The sequence below is a fragment of the Phoca vitulina genome, unplaced genomic scaffold (assembly GCF_004348235.1).
Source record: "Phoca vitulina isolate PV1807 unplaced genomic scaffold, GSC_HSeal_1.0 scaffold25, whole genome shotgun sequence".
NCBI classification, from domain to species: domain Eukaryota; kingdom Metazoa; phylum Chordata; class Mammalia; order Carnivora; family Phocidae; genus Phoca; species Phoca vitulina.
In genome coordinates, this window is record NW_022589728.1 from 34,439,601 (window position 1) to 34,466,509 (window position 26,909).

The window sequence follows — 26,909 nt, forward strand, 5'->3', positions numbered from 1 at the left end:
GAGCAGGCACCATGAATTATTTGTTGTTTAATATAAAATTGCCTTCAGTTAGTATGTCTGGTGCCACTGAAAGGTATATTCACACCATGAAAATAAGAAAACTATTTTGTAGGCTACTTCCAATGTGTTTCATTTCTATCTTCATGCATCTGAGCTCTCTTTAGGTGCTGCATTTTCTGCAATTTTTTTGAGTGTCACATATACTTCAGAGATGGCATGGCTACTAATGTTAAAATACATTTTAATAGTATTTTAAATGTGGGGCTCTTGGACTGAAAGTCAAGTCTACTCTTGATTTTATTTGAGATCATTGCACATTAATTGCAATTGTATATATATAATATAAAAGATTTTATTTATTGATTTGACAGAGAGAGAGAGAGAGAGAACACACACAAGCAGGGAGAGCGGCAGGTAGAGGGAGAAGGAGAAGCAGGCTTCCCATGGAGAAGGGAGCCCGATGTATGGCTCATCCCAGGACCCTGGGATCATGAACTGAGTAGAAGGCAGACACTTAACTGCTTAACTGACTGAGCCACCCAGGCACCCCGCAGTTGTATATTTTTATGTTTCAGCCTGTTCTCCAGTATTCAGGGCTGATTATATTGTTGGTGGTTCACCCAGATGCCTCAATTCTTTTGACTGCTCTTCATTTGGGATGGTGCTAACAATAAACTGCTATGAAATCTATCTATTAGACACTGTGCAGGCTAAGAGAGAGGAAAGGAATCAGTCTCATTTACAATTAATCAGTAACTCCAATAGGAGAAGGTATTAAAAGTACTATTATAGCTAAAAAAAAATTTAAAATTTGTCATGTATTTAATTATACTGGTTTTCTGTTACCCTGGTAGTTGTGAAATGACAACATCACTTGCAAACTTTCTTGATTGCAGGGATGACAGTAAGAAATTCTTTTATATAAGATAATTATTCATTTTCATTCATTTATTCATATTCATTAATTTTTACATGGTATTGAAGCCATGGTTTTGAAACATAGAGTACATTTAAAAAACATTTAAGACATTTAAGAGCAGTTAAGAGCTTTCTGTAAGGACATACATATTAAAAGGGAAAGTTGAGGTAATTAATTACGTACCAGCATTTCACAGTATCTTCAAGCTATTGAAAAGAAATGAAACTTCCAGTTTGAATTAACCATATTGGCTATTATAAACAAATTCTTTACTGAAAGTATTGGTTTATAAATTACATCATATCCTCAAACCTTATTAATTTTACCTTACAGATATTGAGATTTGTAACAAGTTAAGAGGTATACAGAGCGGTTACTAAAATAATGTCTTATAAGTAAGAGAGCAGGAGTATGGAACTGTTGACTTTTCTAGTGCTATTGCAGTACCCATGTTTTCTGGCTCAAATCATAATAACTTTTATTTAATCTTTAAAATAAATTTATTAGAACTAATGTGTCAGAATTGTGGTCTTTTTACTTGTTGTCTATCTAATTGCTCAACTGCCCACTTGAATTCTCCATGCAGTCATTAGTCATGTTTGATATTAACACATTAATGTGTTATTTGTTAGATAAAGATGATTTATTTCTCATAGAATTGTAGAAAATTGAATTGAGTAAGAACTGACCAATACTGAACTCTGTACAAGGCACTTTGCAAAACACGTTGCAGTTGAAATAGGAGTAAAATATTGTTTCAGTCCACAAGAAGTTAGCAATCTAATAGTGGAATAATGAAACACAAAAATAGCTATAATACAATGCTATAGAGAAGCAGGATGTGCTAAGGGAATTCAAAAGGAGTGACCACAATTAAATAAATGTAAAATTTTACATTTATAAATCCAAATTAAATACATGAGTTAATTTGCACTTAATTCAAATTCAAGAAAGTGATTAAGAATTTGGAATATGTGACACTTAAAAAGAATAGTCATCCTCTTGTGGAGTTCATCAAAGTAATGTAGATTATGAATATGCCAAATATGTGACAATTTTTTACAATGAAAATTAGTTGGAGATAAAAACAAATTGAAAGAGATTTTAATCACCATAGATCACCAATGGGGACAATTTGGCACCTAACCACAGCTTTGTATTATTACACAAAATATGAGGCCACAAAAGTGTTGTTCTTGAAATGGGAGGTTTGAGTTCACTTATACATATTGGGTAACTTTGGATAACTCCCAAATGTCTATTTCTGAGAGTTAGGAGGAACAAATAAAAGACAATAAAGTACTTGGGTATAAATAATTATGAGTGAAAAAAACATACAATTATATTGTTATTTGAGGAAAGAAAGGTGCCATGTTATTTAAATAATTGCTTCCTTTTTGTTTTTTATTTTGTTTATATGAACAAGAAAGAAATGAGTAGAAAAAATTTGATAGATTTTACATCATCATGCTACATGAATTGGAGGCTAGCATTCTGTATGGACAAGATAAAGAATAGTCCATACTCCTTTACTGACATTTTAATCAGAATTTAAATGTGGGCACTAACATTTTGTTGTGCTTGATAAAGATCTATGTATTGAATTCCACATTTGCACATTCATGGAAGTATATCATGTAATTATTGAGAAACAAAAACTTCAGGCTTGCCTTTGCCTGACAGAACTTCATCTGTATACTTTGTTACAAAGGCTATGATTCAAAAAGGAAGCAAATTTAAAAAAAAAGAAATTTATAAATAGGACTTAAAATCAAAATGGTAATGGATTATTTGAACAATTTTGAAACTGTCAGTCACCTACCTGAAACTTTATAGAACTCCTGTAGTGTCTCTTTAACTCATTTGAATCCACCTGAAATGTTACATTTATATTTTATATTAATTTTACCCAATTTCATCAATTATTTTCTCACTTGAATAAATATTTGTAGTTATTTCTCTCTACTGGTTCCTTGTAACTTCAGCCAATAAATATGCTCTATACTCTCATCTCTTTAAACAGAATAAAATCTTCCTTGTCGTTTGTTCTCTTTTTGCTATTGATCTATTGTTTGTCATACTCAAGCTTCTTAAGATAGTTGCCTACATTGCTTTATTCTGCATCCTTCTCTCATATTTATTCCTTAACCCATGGCAATTTAGTGGCAATTTGACCTTTGCTCACTTTTCTTATTCCATTAAGACTACCAATGTGAAAGCCACAAACAACCTCCTCATGATCACACCCAAGGAATCCTTTATAGTACTTAGCATTCTTTGATGGCATTCACCATGTTTTGAAATCACACGTATATTTCTTGACTCACTTATTTAAATTCAGTTTATTCCATTAAATGGTTATCTATCTTGAAATGGGAGGTTGGAGTTCACCTATACATATTGGGTAACCTTGGATAACTCCCAAATGTCTGTCTATTTCTGAGAGTTAGGAGGACAGAGTTGACTCTGTTTAGCAACTGTGCATAGTTAGTGGTTAGAATATATTAGGAACCCAATAAATACTTATTGAGTAGATGAATAGATAAAGGAATTGAGAGATAAATAAAATTTTTTGAAGCATTTGACATTTGGGGGGATATTTGTTCTTGAAACTTTTTCTTTCTTAGACTCTGAAATGCTATTTTTGATTTACTTCTTCAGTTCTAACTTTTTGGTGTCCTTTTTGATTCTAGGGTTAGCCAATTAAATGTCAACATTCCCCAGGACTCAGCTCTCTTCTCTTCCTCTTCATACTTGCTTCCTAGAAAATTTCATTCACTTATATGGTTTCAAATATCTACTGCCATCTAATGTCACTTTCTGGAGCTGTTGAACTGGACAAGCAACTGCCTATTGTCTTCACTTAGCAATTCTTATCTCAAGTTTAACCTACACCAAACCTGAATTCATCATCATTCTCCATTCCCCATTAGCCTAACCATCTTCCCACCCCCCACTGTTCCTCCTCTTGAGGAATCCTATGAGCATCCTCATCTATACTGGTCAGTGATCCTAGACCACTCATTCTCCCTCAGCCCTCATCCAACCAGCAACCCAGTCTACTGATTCTTCTTCCTACAACTTTATTATTATTTTTTTATTATTATGTGCAATTAGCCAGCATATAGTACAATTTCCTCATGTCCATTCTCTCCTTTTGGCATGGGTCTCTTTGCCTTAAGTCTTGTTCCCCTTGATCCATTCTACAATGGCAGCTAGATGATCATGCTAAATCAGATTACTTAACAATCACCATTTATGTGAAATCCTCTGACTCCACATGACTTAAAAAAAATACAAGCTCCCTTTCATGGTCTACAAAGGCTCTACTTTCTCTGTCTCACTCACCTCCTGCAGCATCCCACATCCACTTTATTCAGCATCAGAGTTTCTCACTTTCATGACTTTGCCTATGCTGTTTTCAGAGCTTGGAACATATGTTTTGTTCCTTTTTTTGTGGGGGTGGAGGTGTGCAGATAACCGAAATTCATTCATCAAGATTTGGACCAGGTGTCCTCTCCTTCACATGGTTTTCCCTGTGCCTCATAACCTTTAGGGCTTACCTCTGTCATGACTCCCATTACAAACCTCACCATTTTTCTTTTGTCTGTCTTTCATATGCTGAATTACTTGGGTAAGTTCCATATCTTTGTCTAGTTTTTCCAGTTTCTAATGCAAGCAATATCTAACACATAGTAGGTGCCCAATAAATATGTGATAAGTGATTAAGAGGCATTTGTTACCATTCAGACCTAAAAGAATTAATGCTGTTATTGGATTTACATTCTTAAATTTTAGTTATAGGAAGGGAGGAACTGTCTTTGTGCTATTAATGAGTTAGCCGAAGTATTATAACTTGGACACATGGAAGCAGTGTCTTCTAACAATTATCATCCAGACTATCCAAGTTCAGAAGTTTTAAACTACTGCCGAGCTGTGTTAAATACTGGTTAGCCAACTCCCCAATTCCTGCTCCCCCCACCTGTTTTTGGCTATAATTTTTACCCAAACATATATACTAAGTCTTATAGAAATATATTAGAAGATATATAAGACATGCTCATTTAATGATTTTACTGTGAAACTCAATGGCTTACTGAGCCACAGGTAGACATAGATAGAAGTTTAACTTGAATCATGTACCAAGCTTGAGTAAAATCAGTCAGCTCCTTCAAAGCTTATCTGGGACTGACAGATACATTTCAAGTGCTACAAAGTTAAAATACCACTCTCTCCTCCAACCCTGGAAGAATGTTTTTAGCACTTTTATCCCTTTACTTTCAGGCTTGTCTATGATCCTATGATTGAACAAATGTAAATGAAGCAACAACTTTTTGATTAGATGAAAATGTGATATAGTGATTCTAAAATCTCTCTTCTTTGGAGCACTAAATCAATTTGGCATCATTAGTTTTATGACAACCAGCATGCTTAGCGGTAACAATTAGGCACTTATTTAAAAAAATGTTACCCTATTTAATTTTCTTTCTCTTTTTAAGCCTCATCATTTTGTAGGCAACCTTTCTTCAGGGGAAGCTTACTTTAGAAAGCATATGCTGACTGCACCTAAATCCTTTTCCAAAAGATAGTTTTTGAAGAAGCTCTACCGAGGTACAATTGTATTTACCTCTTCTGATAAATAATTCATAGAAACTCCATAATTTCATATAGAACAAATGGATAAAAATAATATCATCTGAAACAACTACAATGCAGATTAAATAATTATTCAAGGAAAGAAGATCCTTGAACCAAGATTGCCATTTATTCACTCCTTCAAACATTTCTTGAATATACTCTCTGAGTTCCTAAGATAGAGAGGGAAATGAATTGGATACTGTCCTTACACTCAAGAAACTTATTATCAGGTAAGAAAGAGAGCTACAGATGCAAATAGGAGACATTAGGGGAAGTTAAATGTGTGGATATTCATTCATTTGATTCATTCAACAACTTACTGTATGTCTTCTAGATTCCAGATTCTGGCCTTAGGTATACACATTTTCTTATTTAATCTTCACAATAGGTTTATGAGGTGGGTACTATAATTCCCATCTTATGGATGGAAAGATAGTATTTAATGAAAAGGTGAATTTATTTTCTTCAAGTAATGCTATTAGTAAATTTCAGAGATGGAATTTGACCCTGGTCTGTTTGTTTCTACTACATCTTAATTAGCCTCATTTTTATTTAACAATTAAATAACAGAAGTATGAATAAAGTGTACAAAGCATGGAGAAGGGAGTAGTTAATTTTCTTCAGGTCAGGTTATAAACAGTAACTGAGAAGACTAAGTGCCAAAAGTGGTTGACTATAACATTAGGTCTGATTGACATTGTCACTAGGTGGCACTGAGCATTTCCATGAATCGTTGTGATGGGTAGGTTTAGCAGTGTTGTGGGTATGAGTCTCATATCTCAGTAATCCTCATTGTCATTTTCAGCTCTATTTTTGCTGTCTATAAAGGAAATTATAGATAAGAGACGCTTTTATTGGTCTTTGATACAAAATTCTATTCTCTATTTGTGTAGCATCATCTTCAGAAGAAGGATATTGCAAATAAATATTGTGCAAAACCCTCCTAATTTCCTCTCTTGTGGCCTTTTGCACTTTTGTTACTTGTCTTTTTTCCAAGGCCTTGGGGGAATTAATATTTCCATCCTCCAGCCCTGAAATACCTGGCAACTGTAGATATTTAATAAATGTTTGTTGAATGAATGAATGAGTGAATGAACAATTTGGCGGTATACCAAAAGTAGCATAGATAGCTAAATGTAGTCAGATCTTCAGTTTGGGTACTTGACTTGCATAGTCTTCTTAACAAAATGTAATCAAGTTTCAAAGGCTAACACTACCTATTCTAAATTAGAGAAACAATTAAACTTCTTTTGAACAAACAAAGCAATTAGTTCCTGCTCTGTATTTGTAGTTTGTGATAATGCCTTTTAAATAGAGCCCATTGAGTGTGTTTTTATTGGTTATTTTTCTTGTTTTTAACACTCCATTGTGTGTAAAGCCCTCTTAGAAAATTGAAAATAAGTCTCCCCTTACTGATTTTGTCATTTTCCATTTGTCAAACATTGATTTTCTCCCCCCTTGTGCATCTAATGGAGGTTGAAATTAGTGCTCTTTTTTTGTGGGTTGTTTACTTCTTATTTGTATACCATCATCATCATTCATCAAGCTGCCAGTGAGCTCTCAGGATAGTACTGGTAAGCTGACTAGTACTCTGAAGTCCACATAAGGAATATTTTGAATAGATTCTTGCTACAGCTATAGCTGTTGCCTTTAGAATTTCTTTCTAGGAAAGCTTTCAAATAATAAGATTTCTTCAGCGAATAATTTTTTTTCTAAAAGAAAACAATAACCAAAACTACTCCTTTCAGCTTTTTGATAATTTAAGATTATCTGGAGATTCAAAAGAAAATATTCGGGAGATGAAGGAACCCACCTTTATTCTTCAAAAATATGTATGAACCCAAGGTGCCATGTATTCCCTCAGTCTGTTCTTCCTACTGTGACAGATCCATTGGAGGGTCTGTTCTGTGCAGTTCCCACTGAGATTGTGACAAGGATATTACAGTGGACATCAGTTGGAAAGGAAGCATCCTTCTAGTTAGTGGGGGAAGGGCTGAGGAGTAGAAGCTTTAAGATTTGGGTATGTGCTCGTGAAAACATATTCTTCTGTTAGATTGACTGGGTTGCTTATGAAATTCTCTCAACACTGAAAATAAATCTAGGAGAAAATAATTTCTCCTAAGGGTAAAAATGGTAGTTTCTGAGGTAGGCCAGTGCATTTTATGGTGAGAATTGGGATGGGATGAACCTGGATAGGGGAAGAGTGAATAGAAGAGAGGCCAGTAGATACCATATTAATTTAAAAAACCCACAAAACCACAGGGGTGTTTTATGTGCTTGTGATTTGCACCTGTCTGCAGGGTGTGTGGCTTCCTTCTTATGGTTTGGCTGTCTCAGTGAAAATCTTGATGGCTCATTGTTATAGCACTATCTAATAGCACATTTTGCAATGGTGGAAATATTCTATGCTCTCTGATATGGTAGCCTCTACCCAAATGTGATTATTGGGCACTGGAAATATTGATAGTGTGGCTGAGAAACATGAACTTTTAATGTTATTTAATATTAATTAAAATTTAAATTTGGATACATCTCTCTAGTGGGGCCACTATATTAGACAGTGCAGTGAATCTACACTGATTAAAAGGGTCATGACAGCTTTTCTTTTCTTTTTAAGTTAGGTTTTCCCAAAGTGTCAAGACCTAAGACCTTGGACTTGTTTTCTGTACCGTGTACAGGTCCTGTGCTCAGTGCTGACTATACAATGATAAATAAGGTACAGTCTGTGTCCTAAAAATCTTATAGCCCAGTGCTTTCTCTCAATACCAGGTTGTCTCCTGAGGAAGTTGAATAGACTCTTATGAATGATATAATACCTGCCTTATTCTAAAAAAATATTGAGGTGAATGGCAGATTGCAAGGTGGTGGGAAACAACTGCCTCATAGACTATTTGAGGTGTGATTACTAGAGAAATATTTATTAAATCATTTCTTTTTGCATACATAGTTTATATATATTTTTTTACATTATTTAGAAAAAATATGTATATGGTTTTGATATTTCAGACCTGGTTTTATCTTTCTATGCTCACATATTATCAAATTCTGAAAAACTAGCCAACATGAACCAACATGGTGTAGTTGGAATGAGCATGGGTGTTGGAGTCAAGGTCTGGATTTGAATCCTGCCTTAGCTGCTGTCTAGCTTTGTGCCTTGAGCATCTCGCCTACCCTCTCCAAGCCTCAGTTTCCTCTTCTGTATATGGGGTTCATAATAATATCTTTCTTATAGGGTGACTGAAAGGATTAAGTGAGGCATTGTAAAGAAATTAAGTGAAATAATAATGATAGCTAACATTTAATATGCACTCATTAGGCACTCAACACAGTTCTAGGCATCAGTTCATTTAGTCTTTCCATCAACACTGTGAAGGTACTATTGTTATTACTATTTTTAAGATGAGGAGACTAAAGCACAGGGAGATGCATGGTCCCCTGCACATAGTGTGTGCTCAGTGGTGGTTGTTGTTGTTGTTGTTATTACTAGTATTACTATACTGGTGGTTTCCAGAGGTTAAAGACTCATACAGGCAGAGATAGCCAGTCAGACATTAAATAAACAGTGTTGTAAATCTATTTTTGTAGTCCAATCTGATATTTGTCAGTTTTTGCTTTTCCCCAGCCCCACTTACGATTATGTCTCCTCCTTTTATAAACTGGAGTCTGGGCTGGATTAATAGCATATCGCAAAGGTAGATGATATCACATATGAGGTCTGCAATAAACCAATAGTGTGTGTTGTCCGGTGTTTGATATGGAAAGATGAGGCGCAGTGGTATAAGCCAGCAGTTCCAGTTATAGGCAATGGTGACAAGCAAGAGCCACAGGAGATAGAGTCGATCTAGAAAAATCCAAATGGCATGTTACAAGCATTAAAATAATTCTCTTGCTTAGTTTGGTAATGTTGGAGCTCTGTCCTCTGGAGATAAGCAAATTGCTATAAGAGGGTCTATTAAAATTCAGTGCAATTATGACTCTACAGTGGAAAGCACTGGGCTTTACAAGGGATGTTGAGTGATCTTATCAGCTCTTCTGATATTGGAGAGAGGCCTTCTCCTCTTGCCGAGAAGTGGCCATTCTGAGTCTGTCCCCACAGGTAACTGTGCTATACGGATCAAGGAAGAAGAGACCCAGGGAGGTCAGAGATGCCCTGTTTGGATAACTGCAGCAGCAGGTCTTTTGTGCATCAGTAGTTAAGCTGCAGGATCACCCAGACAGGTTGACAAAAAGCCACATTTTGCTGAAAGAGTATAGCTGACCTGGAGAGGTCAGAGAATCAGCCCATTCAGGCAATCCATGTCCTTTCACACATTGCTTTCTTCTGCCCAAGGGAGGCCATAGGAAGGGATCTGTTCAGTTAGAATAATTAACAATGTGAAGGCATGGAAGAAGACAGATACTTCATAATGACTTTTTGGGGGAAGGGTGTCAGTGTACATATCACTGAATGCTTTGGGGCTTTCTTTTCAAAAGTAATTACAGGCAGCATAGACTGGACTGCCTCTTATTTATTTTTATCTATCTATCTATCTATCTATCTATCTATCTATCTATCTATCTATCATCTATCTATCATCTATCAATCACTTATCTATTTTGATGATTATACATTTACTTTATTCCACATTATACTGGCATGCCATTTAAAAACAGGCAGGAATATTTTACCTCTTGCCTTCAAGAGGGGCAAACAATCCATTGCATATTTAATATAGTTTAAATTCTGCTTTCTAGATAGATTCAGAATGTGGGCTAGGGAGAAGTGGAAGCCATCTGTGACTTTGGGTTCCAGGGGTTCTTGGTAATAGCTAGCCCTCCCACTGGGATAGTCAACCCTTTGATGGTACCTGTGTATGGATCTATGCTTCTTGGAAGTCTAATTCGTTTTAGGTACTCTGTCAGAGGCATCTTCTGGAATTTAAAGCACAATATGTGATAGTAATGTTCTTCTTTTAGCTTAGCATTGCTTTCTTGTGTTGATGGTACAGCTGTGGGCTTTGCTTTATAGGGAAGAAAAAAGAACACATTTTTAAGAGGTTAGGTTAGGTTAATGAGAAAAACTTGGATTTCTTGAAGTCAGAACATTTCAGAATCTCCCCTTCTCAATATAGGTAGATAAGGCATGTTATGACATTGAAAATAGTGACATTAATGACAATATCCAGGTAATGAAAACACTGAAATTTGGAAATAAACAGCAGATTTAAAGCTTCCTAGTAAATTATCCCAAAGGTGTTACAAATAGGATATTTTAATTAATTAATTTAAAGTAATCTCTAAGGGTGCCTGAGTGGCTCAGTCGGTTAAGCATCTGCCTTCGGCTCAGGTCATGACCCAGGGTCCTGGGATTGAGCCCCACATCAGGTTCCCTGCTCAGCGGGGAGTCTGCTTCTCTCTCTCCCTCTCTCTCTACCTCTCCCCCAGCTTGTGTGTACTCTCTTTCCGTCCGTCTCTCTCAAAAAAAAAAAAAAAATCTCTACACCCAAGGTGGGGTTCAAACTCACAACCCCAAGATGCTCTACTGACTGAGCCAGCCAGGCACCCCACAAAGAGGATATTTTAAATACAAGCTTAATTCTTACAAATTCTGTAGCATGAATAAAGGCAGTCCTTTGATTTACATTGAAAAGAAACATTACAAATATACATCATGCCACAGGTTTTAGTTTCATGCTTCTCTAGTCTCACACAGATCTTTCAAGTTATGGATAAAGCTCGAAATATTTTTTTCAACTTATCTTTATCAAAATATAATAACTGATTTATTATAGCCTCTTCTTTTAAAAGGGAAACTACTATATAATACACAGTTTATTTTGAAAATCCAACTTATCTTATACAGAATTATAAGGCAACCCTCACCTCTATCCTTTATAATTAACAGTTTGATTTTTAACTGTTATTAAACAACCAAACTTTCTTCTATTTTTATCTATACATATGTAAATGTTTTTACAAAGATGTAATCATAATATATATCACTTTTGTGCTCTGCTTTTTTGCACTTATTAATTTTTCATAAACACATTTCTGTAATTATTAGGGAGGCTGATAATTGCCCCACTCTGCCATGTGATTAGTTTGTTGATGTTCTTTGCTATGTTGTGTATTCAGGTAGTGTTCTTGTATTTTTATAATAAGTGCTTTGTATATCAGGGGTATTTTGTTTTTAAGATTTTGTTTATTTGACAGAGAGAGTGAGAGAGAGCACGCACATGCCCACAAACAGGGGGAGCGGGAGAGGGAGAAGCAGACTCTCTGCTGAGCAGGGAGCCCAATGCAGGGCTTGATCCCAGGACCCTGGGATCATGACCTGAGCTGAAGGCACACGATATTAATCAACTAGCCACCCAGGTGCCCCTATCAGGGGTATTCTTAATTAATATTTACAATAAAACTTGCCATAGCAGATATTGCTGTTGCTTTGCTCGTATACCATGGGTCTAAAAGTCCTGTGCAGAGGGCTCCCTGTGTCTGTCCCCCTCAGCATTTTTTCTCAGATGGCTTGCTTAAAGTACTGGAGAGTTAGCAACATGCCCCAACAGTAACCCTTAACTAATGGAAAACAGGATTTGGTGGATTGATACCCCGCCACTTCCTCCAAAATACATAAAGAACTTACACAACTCAACACCAAAAAAACAAACAATCCAATTAAAAAATGGGCAGAAGACTTAAATAGACAATTTTTCCAAAGAAGACATATAAATGGTCAACAGGCACATGAAAAGATGCTCCACATCACTCAGCATCAGGGAAATGCAAATCAAAACCACAATGAGATATCACCTCACACCAGTCAAAATGGCTAGTATCAAGAAGACAAGAAATAGCAAGTGTTGGCAAAGATGTGGAGAAAAGGGTATTCTTGTACACTGTTGGTGGAAATGTTAATTGATGCAACCATCGTGGGAAAACAGTGGGGAGGTTTCTCAGGAGAATTCTTAAGTGTGATCCACACAGTTTGTTAGCTGGATCAAGTCTGAGGGCCCACAGAAGAAGCCCTCTCATTAATACATCTTTATTGTCTTAACTCCTGTCTCCATCTTGTCGGCTCTCACCTTCCTGGATCACCCTCAATATAAACTATTTGCACCTAAATCATTGTCTCAGGGTCAGCTTTTGGGAGAACCCAAACTAAGACATTACATGTCCCCTCATAACTTCCTTTTTTCCAGTACTTTGAGATAACAATGCTTACCAGTTTGGGGGCTGGTTTCAGGTGAGGATATATCTCCTTCTGCCAACTTTTTCTTGTAGAGCATTGTTCTTTGACGCATCCTTTTCACCAAGTTGTGTAGTTGGGCATCAGCATACTCATTTATAACAGGGGCTCCAAGTGGTTTGCTTTTTGGATTAAATGAGGAAAAAAATGGTGATAGAGATGGAACCATGAAGAGGTATATACAGGGAAGAGATTAAGTTTTTTCACCCTCTTTATAGACCCTACACTATTAAATGCTCCTTTTTTTTTAATTTTTAAAGATTTATTCTTTTGAGATACAGAGAGAGAGAGAGCATGAGCAGGGGGAGAGGCAGAGGGAGAAGCAGGCTCCTCGCTGAGCCAGGAGCCAGACGTGGGGCTCGATCCCAGGACCCTGGGGTCATGACCTGAGCCGATGGCAGACGCTTAACCATCTGAGCCACCCAGGCACCCCTAACTGCTCCTTTCAAGTTATTTCATCTTTTCTTTTTTCCCTGCTTCTCATATAGAGTAATCCTTGTCCATCTTTTCTCTCACCTACCTATATGCAGAAGCTATGAATGTATTTTTTCTTGAAGTAATTTTGTGACTGAATGACAAAAGGCAAATAGAGAAGAAGAAACATGTATTTTCATGAGATAAACAAATGAAGGTAGAAGAGAGAAGCAAGGGATATACTTATGTAACTATGCTTCATTTGAGTGATATTTGATATTTCTTGTTCATATTACTAACTGTAATTTTAAAAGAATTATTCCTCATAATTCCTTGATGAACCATATTTTACATAAATATGTAAACATTTAATAAACTTTGGTAAAGAAAAATAGAAGGAAAGTCTTACTGAAACTCTATTATTGAGATGAGTGAGGCTTTTAAACTTTGTTTATGTATCTATGGAAGAATAAAAAACTCGTTAGAATGACATTTGTTCCTGTTTTAATTTTTTTGATAAGAGCATAGAGAACACTCATTTAAAAAAAGAGCTGATGAAAAAAATAGTATTAACACAGTAGTCCTCTTTTCTTGAAATTCAATCAGGGATATAAGCAAAAAAAAAAAAAAAAACATATTTGACAATTGTTCTTGTGTTTGGGGTTGCAAGAGCTTTTGCACTCCAGGCCAAATGCATCATAGTAATATTGGGATGGGTTAGAAGTAGGCCTTTTTTTTTTTTTTTTTTTTTTTTGCAAAACAGGCAAAAAGCCATCGTGAAAGGCGAGATAAGAAAGAGAAACTTGTGGTCTGTGGGTGTACTTAGGATATCAGTTTTAAGAAAGAGTACCTAGGTAAGATGTGGATCTTGAAATTGATCCTTTTAAAACTATCCGTGTTTTTTTTTTTTTTAAGATTTTTTTTTATTTACACAGACATACGGAGAGAGAGAGAGAACATGAGTAGGGGGAGAAGCAGAGGGAGAGGGAGAAGCAGAGGGAGAGGGAGAAGCAGGCCCCCCACTGAGCAGGGAGCCCGATGCAGGGCCCGATCCCAGGACCCTGGGATCACGACCCGAGCCGAAGACAGACGCCCAACCATCTGAGCCACCCAGGCGCCCCTAAAACTATTTGTGTTTATTAAGACCTTGGAAAGTTTTCATGTACACTCAGTGATACGTGTTCTCTAACTTAAACTTGTTGCTTTAGTATAACACAAAGGGATGACTTCTTTTGATGAGGTAAAATGGATGGCTGCAATCAGGGATGAGTTCACAGTAAAAGATGAATGGCACTTTGATTGATAATGTAAAGGGAAAATATTCAAAGCAAAGGATACAGCCGGAGAAAAAGTGTATCAGTTGCTGCCCTGTGGAGTACAACAAAGGCTCAAACATTTTAACATAAATTCCCAAATCACCTATGAGGTCAGCTGAGACTAATGGGGAAGTAGAGCAAGATTCTAAGCAGAAGAGGGACATTATAAGCTATATTTAAAAAAAAATAATGGAAAAAAGAAAGAAGTTAATTAGTTGTGGTGTGGAGGAAGTCTGACTCGAAGAAAGGAGAGAGCTGAGTTAAAATATATGGGTTAATATAACAGTGGAAATTTCAAGTTTGGTCAGTGGACTACATTGAATAGTGTTCTGCTAAAATTCATTTCGAACTGGAGCCTCAGATTGTGACCTTACTTGAAAATAAGGTCTTTACAAATGTAACTAAGTTAAGATGAAGTCATACTGCAGTTGGGTGGGCCCCCAATCTAATGACTGGTATCTTTTTTTTGTAGGTTTTATTTATTTATTTGACAGAGAGTGAGTGAGAGAGAGAGAGCGAGCAACCTGGGGGGAGGGAGGGGTAGTAGGAGAGGGAGAAGCAGACTCTCTGCTGAGCAGGGAGCTCGATGCAGGGCTTGATCCCATGACCCTGGGATCGTGACCTGAGCTGAAGGCATAGGCTTAACCAACTGTGCCACCAGGTTGGTATCTTTACAGGAAGGCCAAACGAAGGCAGGGAGGAGACACACAGGGAGAACACCATGTGGCAATGAAGGGAGAGATTGGGTTGATACATCCACAAATCAAGAAACACCAAGAATTTCTGGCAACCAGCAGAAGCTAGGAGAAGGGTATGGAACAGATTCTCCCTCAGGCTTTCAGAAGGACCAAACTGGCAGGCACCTGGATTTTGGGCTTCTAGCTTATCGAACTGTGAGGGGATAAATTTCTGTTGTTTTAAGCCACTCAGTTTATAGTAATTTGTTGTGGCAGTCCTAGGAAGTTAGCAAAGTGGGTGACTGTGATGTTGCATAGGCAACTCAGATGGAGGCCTAAGTTGTAAAATAACTAGAAATACATTCAGTTCAGTATATGTCTGTGAGTGAAGAATCAAATTCTTTTAAAATACATTCTGTACAGCAGGCAGTTGAGAATTTAGGTTTGGAATTCAGCAGTGAGGGCTGAGCTGGATGGAGATGTTGAACGAAGGATCACTTTTCTAGAGGCAATAGTAAAAATTATACAGTGGATCAGATTACTGGTAAGAGCCTGCATAGAACAAGAAAAGATCGGGAGGTCAAACCTTGTAATTTGCTGACATTTAAGGAGTAGCATAAGATAAGGAACTGGGAAGTAGCAATTAGAGAGGTAGATCTGAAAGAGAAAAATGTCACAAAAATCAGGGAAGCTAAGAGTTTGGAAAGAGAGGTCAGTGGTGTCTCATGCTGCACACAAACTGCAAATTTTGTCATTTTTGTCTTCACAAATATTTTGTAAAAGTGCACAGGCTCTGCCTTTGTTCATGAAGTGGTATTTTAGATTTCCATTCATTTTTTCCTAAGCTCAGTTAAAAGTGGTATTTATTCCCTCTAGTAAAATGTTGAATAAACTTTGGCTTTTGCAAATTTACCAGATTCTTCTTAATGCTTAATTAAGTATTAAATTCATTTTTCAATGACTTAACTCTTTAGAAATTCCAGTTGATCAAAGTCCTTTAAAACCATTACTCATGCCTTGTTGAAGACAGGGATTGGACAAAGAATATTATATTCCAATTTGGGAAGATATGGGGGAGAGAGGAGCAGGTTTTTTTTCTTTTGTTGTGTTTTCTCAATAATTAATGATAAATTCAGACAGTTGTTTTCAAAAGTTACATTTGAAGAAAAGAAACCTGCTTTGACTGACTGGACATTTTTATAGGAGTAAATTTCAGAATGAAAATACTTGAATTAGTATAAAATTCTGTTTATTACCAACGTATCTTGTGGTTGACCATAAAACGTACAAATTTGGGCTGGTATAGTTATAACTCAACCAAGTCTTACTTGGCTTTCTTCTCATATTCACCTCTAAATGCTGTGAAGATTTTGAGTTGTTTATCACATTTCACTTGTGCATATGGTATTGTTTGTACACATTAGTTTCTACATATGGAAATGTACATATGGATGTTATGATGCACAATTTCCTAACCTAAATTCTTGATCTGTCTAGAATATGCTAAAATGCATTTGTGACTCCAAAGTTTATTTCTAAATCCCTGCCAGCAGTCCACTCTCTAGATCTTTTCTTCTGTTAATCTCTAAGTGCTGGAGGTTGTGTCCAAGATATTTATTTTTATTGTTAGTGAATCACATTGTAATGGCCCATAAATGTAGTGGTGCCTAACTTTGTTAAAAGTTAAACAACATTTTAAGACTAAAGTAACAAAAAAGTTATAAAAATATTATCACATAGGTTATACATTTATATCCATAAGACCCATATGTACACATGTATGCATACACATCAACATATACACACACTAACATGCCTAATAGCAATCCTTCCCAAATCTTAACCCATTAGGAAAGAGAATGGATACACATATCAATGTAAACATAAAATAATCATAATACCAATATGTTTCATGTTAATAAACATGTTAACTTCTCTAATGATCTCAGGTACTTTTTGAGAGTAAAGTGGGCAACAACTATGTTTTTACCACTTTTCCCATATAATAGCAGCCTGAAAGAGCCAAACGATGTGCTCACAAAATGTTCCTGAATAATGGTGTCTTGGGAAAGTTCTAAGGCACATTTTGAATGCCTCATTCATTTATTTAATAGATATTTATTGTGCACTTACTTTGCTTCAGGAAAGATAACATGTCCTATATTGACTTTAAAGATTCTTTAAAAAAATTTTTTTAAGTAATCTCTACACCCAATGTGGGGCTCAAACTCATGGCCCTGAAAGAGTCACATGCTTTACCAACTGAACCAATCAGGCACCCTGATTTTAAAGATTCTTTAGTTAAAGTCCTCTCTTTCATTTTACATATGCCCTTAGATTTATTCTTACTTAGCTTCTTCTGAGTAAATTTCTGGGGTTTTTTAATTTAAAAACTGACTGATTAGAATGTACCATGGACTGAATTGTGTCCCCCCTCAAATTCATACATGGATGCCCTATCTCTCAATGTGACTGTAGTTGGAGATAGGGCCTTTAGAAAGGTAATTAAAGTTAAATGGGGTCATAAGGATTAGGCCTTAATTCAACAGGATTTGTGTCCTTGGAAGAAGAAGAGGGCTCTCTCTCTGTGCATGCATAGAAGAAAGGCATGCGAAGACACAGTGAGAAGGCAGCCATCCATAAGCCAGGAAAAGAGGTCTTACCAGAAATCGTGACAGCACTGTGATCTTGATTTCCAGCCTCCAGAACTGTGAGAAAATAAATTTCTATTTTTTAAGTCACTCAGTCTGTGGTATTTTGTTATGGCAGCCTGAGTGGACTATTTCAGAATGCATACATATCTAGAAAAAAAAAGGGGTAACGCTATTGTAAGAAGCAGATGAAAAATTAAATCAAGATAATAGGCTGAATGCCATAAATGTCTAGAAATGACAAAAAAGATTTAAAACATCTACAGTACTGGAAAACAAACAGGAAAGTGCTAGCTAGAAAACAAGAAATTTGAGGAGTTTCTTAAAGCAAAAAGCACATGGGTTCAGATGTTAACTCATTTATTTCTCACAAATTACGATGTGCACAGCACTGCTATTATTAATGAAGAAAACACTGCCCAAAACACTCACAGAAGATATTTGTTGCAAAGTGAGAGACATTCTGGAAGTGTTCTACCTTTTGGGGGTGGATTTAAGGGGTCAGAAGGGTCCACAGTCAATCACTGGGATGATGACACAAGGAACAACATTCAGAGTAGGGAAGTAGCTTTCTTTCTTTCATCCCTAACCTTCACTGAGTGGATAGAAGCAGAAGCCACTGTCTCCAGGATGTAGCAGTGAGATGGGATTTGGGCTGGAAAAGCAGAGCTGTGTCCCAGGTGATGGCAAGAATAAGAAGTGGGGGACTCTATGTCCAGACAATGAGTGGGTGGTACAATTCTTGGCAATGTGTTCTTTCCCACAATCACTGTAGAAAGAATATTGTAAATGGAACAGAATTTACAGCAATGGCTTACCCCATGGTGGAGTGAGGTGAGGAGGTAGAATAAGAGGGGGTTGAGTGGGAATGATTTTCTCCAGATGCAGGCAGTAAAGGGGGGGGGGGTAGGGGCTGTAGCCAATTTAATAAAAGCTATAAATGACTGAAAGTTGGTCTCTTTTTTATTATCACTATATGCTGATAATCCTGAACAATGTTGATAATAAAATACTTCTACTTCCAAGGTAGACGACTCCTATTGTTCTCTTTTTGTACCCTATGCATCTACGTAAGTTATGGGGAATTTCAAGTACAAAGATAATCACATAAGCCAAGAATTACCAAACAAGTGTGCAAAATCAACTTTATCAGAAGCACTAAAGTAAACAAACAGAAAAACTAATACCCGAGGAAATGAGTAAAACAGACCATAATTAAAAATAGAGATAAGAGGGGTGCCTGGGTGGTTCAGTCAGTTAAGCTAAGCATCTGCCTTTGGCTCAGGTCATGATTTCTAGGTTCTGTATGGATTCCCTGCTCAGTGGGGAGCCTGCTTCTCCCTCTTCCTCTGCCCCTCCCCCTTGCTCGTGCGTGTGTCTGTGTGCGCATGCACGCGCTCTCTCTCTCATATAAAGAAATAAAATCTTTTAAAAAATAGAGATAAGAGAGGATATGTATTTTAATAGATATTTAGTCGGAATAGGTTATTTTGAAAGAGAATCAATTAGAAACTTGGAGATAGGGACGCCTGGGTGGCTCAGTCGGTTAAGCGTCGGCCTTCAGCTCAGGTCATGATCCCGGGGTCCTGGGATTGAGTCCTGCATAGGGCTCCCTGCTCAGCGGGGAGCCTGCTTTGCCCTCTGCCTCTGCCTCTCTCTCTCTGTCTCTCATGAATAAATAAATAAAATCTTGAAAAAAAGAAACTTGGAGATAAAGAGTTTGATCATCCCCCCCCCAAAAAAAACCCAAAATAAAAGCAATAAGCGCTGTGAATTGTGTAAGACTGTTGAATCACAGACCTGTACCTCTGAAATGAATAATACATTATATGTTAAAAAAGAAAAAAAAGAAGATAGCAGGAGGGAAAGAATGAAGGGGGGGAATCGGAGGGGGATACGAACCATGAGAGACTATGGACTCTGAAAAACAAACTGAGGGTTCTGAGGGGCGAATGGGGTAGCCTGGTGATGGGTATTAAGGAGGGCATGTTCTGCATGGAGCACTGGGTGTTATACGCAAACAATGAATCATGGAACACTCCACCAAAAACTAATGATGTAATGTATGGTGATTAACATAACATAATAATAAAAAAAACAAAGAAAGATATTATAGAGAAACCTTTTTTCACAACTCAAGAAATATGCAAGTCTTCAGATTAAAAAAGTCACCAAATGCAAGTGAAATAAATAAGAGAAAACACAAACATCACACCATTATAAATCTCAGAACACTAAAATTAAAGAGAAAACTGTTGAGATCTTCTAGAGTAGGACAAAAATCCCTATAAATAAAGAAGCATTAGATCAGCATCAGATTTCTCATTGGCACTACTGGATACTAGACGCTAATAAAGCAGCATCTCAAAATTTCTAAGGGAAAATGAATTTTCCCTGAACTCCATGCTGCCAAACCCTATCCAAAATCAGCTTTTCACTTTATTCTGGGAGACTTTACCTCCCAAGTATAGCTCTGTCTGGCTTAGCAAGCAACAAATTCAATTTTTGTGTCAGGTATTGCATGGTGGCCTCTTCCTTTGACATTAGGAATATAATTTAAAAGGTAAAATGTTTAAAAAGAGGAAGAAGATGAAGGAGTTGGGATTTTAGTTAGTAGAGGATGTAAAATCTGGCAAAATCTCTGTTGAGAAATTCAATTTAGGCCTTGAGGCTAAAGTAGATTCTAAAATCTTTCCCTGAATCTAAGTTTGGGAACCACAGGCTAAAGAGAAATATGCTATTTCATAGGTCAGATTGTGGGTCTACTTACCCACCTACCCACCTTGAGTGGAAATCTTCCCTAAGCAGTAATCCATGCCCAGATGGGTTTATTGCATAGAAGAGGAAAAACACCTAGAGAAAGGATGAGGGGCTGGTTTCTTGCCTTTAAGGCACAGGGATCCCAATCACTACTAAAACATAGCAGATCAAGAACCCAATGTCTTGGGTTCTGACAAGATTAGCAATTTCTCCTGCTATGAGAAAATTAGGAATGAGAAAGTGGATAGCAAGAAGCAGATGTGACAAGGGGGGTGTGGAACTATTTCAACTCCCCCAAACAAATGTCAATTACCTTGAGGCAGATTTGTCATTGCCTTGGCAGCAGTATGTGTCGCTGTGGCCTGGAGACAGAAACAGAATCTCATGATTCAGAGCAGAGATTGGCTTCTTTTAAAGGGATGCCAGTGGAGATGTATGTTGAAAGCTCTTGGCAGGAAGGGGTTCCATTTGGATTAATTCAATAATTTAAATGTGAAGAGAGGTAATTTGTAGAAAGAAGGAAACCAAGACTGTCTGAGTTGATGAAGCAAAATCACAGGACATCCTCAGAGAAACCAGATATAGTAAGGAAATCAGACTAGGAAAGGGAGGAGAAGTCAGAGTGCTAATCATCAGCACATAGAGTTAGGTCACAGTTCTGCACAATGGGTACAAGACTGCAGAAGTCTATACTCTGATGGCCTGAATGTGACTGTGGTTAGCTCTTAGAGCCGTAGAGCACCAGCTCCCAGTCCCTGCCCATTTAAAAATTAGGAGGTTCAGTGTCTGACAGGGCAAAGTTCCTGGGTAGATTCTTCCTTGAGTGAGTGAGTAGTAAATGGTTAGGAGGAATACATTTTCTTGATTGGAAAATATTTGCACAGCTTCTTTTCTCTGAAAGCAGAGAGAGATATCATTTATACTCCAGGGAGAGAATTAACAGTATCTAATACAGAAATAATGGCAAATGAATATTCAGTTTGATGTTGACCTAAAGGGGATGACAGTGCATATATTTAAGGGATATTCCGAGTGCCAAATTCATGGCATCTTCTTTTCCTTCTTAATGCCAGGAAGAGACATCAAATCGATCTGAAGCACTGAAGAGCCAAACTAAACATGTTCAAGAGGGTGGCTAGGAATGTGGATAAAATTTAAATAATTTTGACTTTTAAACTACAAATGAAAGGATGAAGTGTCTATTAGAAGTAGGTTAGTAAAAAGCAAGATGAATGAGAGACGATGGACTCTGAAAAACAAACTGAGGGTTCTAGAGGGGAGGGGGGTGGGAGGATGGGTTAGCCTGGTGATGGGTATTGAGGAGGGCACGTTCTGCATGGAGCACTGGGTGTTATGCACAAACAATGAATCATGGAACACTACATCAAAAACTAATGATGTAATGTATGGGGATTAACATAACAATAAAAAATAAAAAAAAAAGATGGTTAAAAAAAGCAAGATGAAATTACAAGTTGCTGATAACTGCTGAAACTCAGTGAGAGAACAGTGCTAGTAGCTTGGCTCTACATTGGAACTTTCCTTAAGATGTAAGCAGACCATAATAGCTTTCCTTCTCTGTTAGTAATTATATTTTCATAAAGAAATTTGTACTGACTGGGACACTGCCATAGTTTTGATTGCTGTCAGTTATCTACTGCTGGGGACAGACCTGTAGGACATTCATACCATCATTAAAAACACACCAACTGATTTTTGACAAAAGTGCAAAAGCACTTCAAAGAAGGAAGGATAGCCCTTTTGACAAATGGTCCTAGAGCAACTGGACATCTAAGGCAAAAAAGTGAACTTCAATCTAAATCTCAGACTTTATACAAAAATTAACTCAAAATGGATCATAAGGTTAAGTGTAAAACATAAAATTATAAAACTTTTTAGAAAAGGTAGAAGAAACTCTTCTGGATCTGGGGCTAGGCAAAGAGTTCTTAAATTTGACATCACGAGCATAATCTACAAAAGGAAAAACTGAAAAATTACACCTAATCAAAATTAAAAACTTTTGCTCTATGAAAAGATCCTATTAGGAGGATGAAAAGATAAGCGATACCATGGGAGAAAATATTTTCAACAATATATCCAACAAAAATCTAGTATCTAGAATATATAAATAACACTAAAACTTGACAGCAAAAAATAAAAAAATAATTTGGGGTGCCTGGGTGACTCAGTTGGTTGAGCATCCCACTCAGGTTTTGGCTCAGGTCATGATCTCAGGTCTGTGAGATCAAGCCCCACAGCAGGCTGCAAACTCAGCAGGGAGTCTGCTTGAAGATTCTCTCCCTCTGCCCCTCTCCCAACTTGTGTGCAAGTGTGTGCATGCGTGCTCTCTCTCTCTGTAAAATAAATAAATACATTCTAAAAAATAAAAACAATTTGATTATAAAGTGAGCAAAAGACATGAACAGTCATTTCATGGGAGAGGATATGCAAATGGCAAATAAGCACACGAAAAGATGTATAGTGTCATTGGCCATTAGGAAATGCTAATTAAAACCACAATGAGATATCAGCCCACACCAATCAGAATGGCTAAAATAAAAAAAGGTGACCTCACCAAATGCTGACAAGGGTATGGAGAAAGTGGATCACTCGTACTTTGCTGGTTAGGATTTAAAATAGTACAGTGACTCTGGAAAACAGTTTGACAGTTTCTTATAAAACTAAACATACAATTATATGATCCAATTATCATATGATATGTTATCCCAGAGAACTAAAAACTTGTGCTCACACAAAAACCTTTTCACAGATGTTCACATAAGCTTTATTTGTAATAACTCAATACTGGAAACAACCCAGATGTCCTTCAATGACTGAATGGCTGAACTATGGTTCAGCCATATAATGGAATACTACTCAGAAAAAAAAAAAAAAAAGGAATGAATTACTGATGCACACAACAATTTATAATGATTCTCTAGGAAATTACACTGATTAAAAGCCAGTATCTGGGTGCCTGGGTGGCTCAGTTGGTTAAGCGACTGCCTTCAGCTCAGGTCATGATCCCAGAATCCTGGGATTGAGCCCCACATCGGGCTCCTGGCTCAGCGGGGAGCCTGCTTCTCCCTCTGGCCCTCTCCCCTCTCATGCTGTTTCTCTCTCTTTCTCTCTCTCAAATAAATAAATAAATAAATAAATAAATAAATAAATAAAATCTTAAAAAAAAAAGCCAATATCTAAAGGTTAAATACCATTTATGATTCCATTTATATGACGTCCTTGAAATGACAAAATTATAGAGATGGAGAACACATTAGTGATTGTCAGGAGGAAGGGAAGGGATAGGGAATCAGATGCATGTGGTTGTAAAAGGGCAAATCCTTTCCAGGAGAAATCCTTGATACAACTGTTTTGTATCATGAATTTACACACACAGTAACATTACATAAAACACACACGAATCCATAAATGAATACAAGTAAAACTGGAGAAATCTGAATGAGATCAGTGGATTATCTCTGTTAATATCCTGGCTGTAACTTGTAAGATATTACCATTGGTTAAAGGGTATGTGGGAAATTTCTATATAATTTCTTACAACTGTATATAAGTCTATGATTACCCTGAATTAAAAAAAAAGACCCACCATCATTAACCTGAAAAACACCATCTACCTGCTTAGTTAAGTTCAGCATACTTCGGTAGAAACATGGAGTTCTATAACCTTGCTCCTCAGAAGAGTGGTCTGCAGACCTGTAGTATCAGCATCTCTTGAGCTTGTCAGAAACACAAAATAGCAGGCCCTGCCCCAGAACTTTTAAAACAGAATCTGCATTTTGACAAGCTCTTCAGATCATGTATGCATATCAAAGTAAGAGAAACCTTGTTCCATTAATAGTAGTCTTGCAAGCTTAAATCTGTAAAATGTTGGTAGGAGCCACACTTTTTCCTTGGCTTATGTACCCTTTTTCTCTTCTTGAGGGAAGGGCAGAAAGTCCTCACTTTTCTTGAATGCTAGCTGTATCAATATCACACATGATTCTTACAAAACTCAAAGAGATGGGTTTTATTATATCTCTTTTCAGATGAACTGAGGCCCAGCCTATCTGATTGAGAAGCCATGCATGAAAATAGATGATAGAAGGTTATAAACAAATTATGACAAAGCAATAGAAGAGAAAACTGGAAATAATTAGAACTCAATGTTTGTTGATCTTTAATAGGTGAGTATTTTGATTTTAAAAAGCCAAACTAGTCTGACAATGAACATCTTCTCTTTTTTTTTAAAGATTTTATTTGACAGAGAGACACAGCGAGAGAGGGAACACAAGCAGGGGGAGTGAGAGAGGGAGAAGCAGGCTCCCCGCCACGCAGGGAGCCCAGTGAACATCTCTTAAAAAGTAGAGAACATTTAAGGTATATGGAACACAAATGAGTGAGAATCTATTCATTCGGGTCCTACTTTAGCAATACATGCTGGAAGGTGAATTTGTTAAAATTGAATGACAGTGACTTAAACTTAGTTTGCTTACATGCAAGGTAAAGCTAATATTTTGCACAGGATAAAATTATGATAAAAGATGGAAAAACACTTGAATCTTCAAGAGGAAAATGTGGAAAACCAAGAACACCATATGGTACTATAACATAAATTTTCAAGCCTTTTCAGAGAGGCAGGCCACTCTCCTGATGAACATTATCATCAAATTTTATGGTCAAAATTACTTACCATGTCTTGTGCAAATAATTTGTATAGTCTGTCACGTACTGTATTACACTGAATATTCAATTCGAATAACCTAGTTTCTGAAGGGCATAACAGTACATAGCAGTAAAACTTACTCATAAATCATATGGGCATGGTTGAGGGAGCTCAGTATTTGATCTATCTGTAGTCAGTACAGATTTTGAATGTGCATCACAGATTTTTATGTAAATCAGAGACATCAATAGTCATATAAATTTGCACTTGCAACTTGATTTCTGTTAGTGAATGTGACAGAATCATCCTATTGACTACAAGCAAACTGCAAAAGTAAAGTAAAAGACAGTATAGCTTAAAAATATTGCAGACACTCTCTGGCTTTGTTCTTTTTAATTTGATATTTGAGAAGAGATAATTGTTAGAAGAACTATGTATGACTCTCTTGGAAACAGAAATTTATGTTTGGCTTTCTAGCAATAACCTGGACTCAGTGTGTCCCACAATTAATACGTGGCTGGAATTATTATGGTTCCTGCCATGCTATCTGGAATACGAGGTTCTTAAATTTGTTACTCTGGTGATATTTGTCATAAAGCCTTTAAGTTAGGCATGGTGACATTGGAAGCAAAAGAATACACCACCATAGCTGGAGATAGGCATATTTCTGTCACACTCACGAAAAGTAGATATTCTTATTTACTTGTGTGTAGTGGAAATTCAAGTATTGTGCAGCTGGAAACTTTTGTAATTTATAGAGCTCTTTTAAAGAAAAAGAATAAAAAATTATGAATTCTAATTTCAACACAGAGTCTTCAGTGAGGGATTCTGAAACATAAGGTTTATTAGCTTCACAGTAAATTCAACTCTGTAGGTATTACAGATGTGTTCAAAATAGCCCAGTGTTTTAAAAGCCACTATCCAGAGGTACCACTTAATACCCAGTAGGATGTATATAATAAAAAAAGTGGAAATAGGTGTTGGCAAGGTTGTGGGGAAATAAGAACCCTTATACCTTGTACATTATTGGGAATATAAGTTGGTTCAGGGGCTGTGGAAAACACTTTGGCAGGGCCTCCAAAAGTTAACCACAGAATTATTATATAATCCTACAATTCCACTCTTAGGTATATACCCCAAATAATGGAAAACAGGTATTTAAACAAGTACATGTACAAGTATGTATAATAATCCTATTTAAAATAGCCCAAAGATGGAAATAGCCGAACTGTCCATCAGTAGATGAATGGATAAACAAGTATAGTATAGTCATACAAAAGAATATTATTTAGCCATAAAAAAGAATGAAGTACTGATACATGCCACAACATGGGAGAACCTTGAAAACATTATGCTAAGTGGAAGAAGCTAGTCACAAAAAGTCACATATTGCATGATTCCATTTAGATGAAATACCCAGAATAGATGAATTTAAGGATGACTCCATTTAGATGAAGTATCCAGAATAGATGAATTTACAGAGTCAGAACACGGATCGGTGGATGCTGGAAGCTTGTGGAGAGGTGAATGGGGAGAAACTGTTTAGTGGGAAAAATATTTTACTTTAACATGATAGAAATGTTTTGAAACTAGCGATAGCAGTTGAATAACATTGTGGAGGTACTAAATGCTACTAAATTGTTCTC

The 26,909-nt window shown here is 36.7% G+C and overlaps 1 protein-coding gene across 1 annotated transcript in view; it reads right to left on the reverse strand.

Annotated features, from left to right (window-relative positions):
* CNGB3 (cyclic nucleotide gated channel subunit beta 3) overlaps positions 1-26,909 on the reverse strand; it is a 135,900-nt gene that overhangs the window by 63,692 nt on the left and 45,299 nt on the right. Inside the window, exons 4-7 of the mRNA XM_032421894.1 lie at positions 12,759-12,913; positions 10,405-10,557; positions 9,190-9,398; positions 2,742-2,792 (exon numbers count right to left, since the gene is read on the reverse strand). Of these exons, the coding sequence (XP_032277785.1) occupies positions 2,742-2,792; positions 9,190-9,398; positions 10,405-10,557; positions 12,759-12,913 (568 nt within the window). The remainder of the gene's footprint in view (positions 1-2,741; positions 2,793-9,189; positions 9,399-10,404; positions 10,558-12,758; positions 12,914-26,909) is intronic.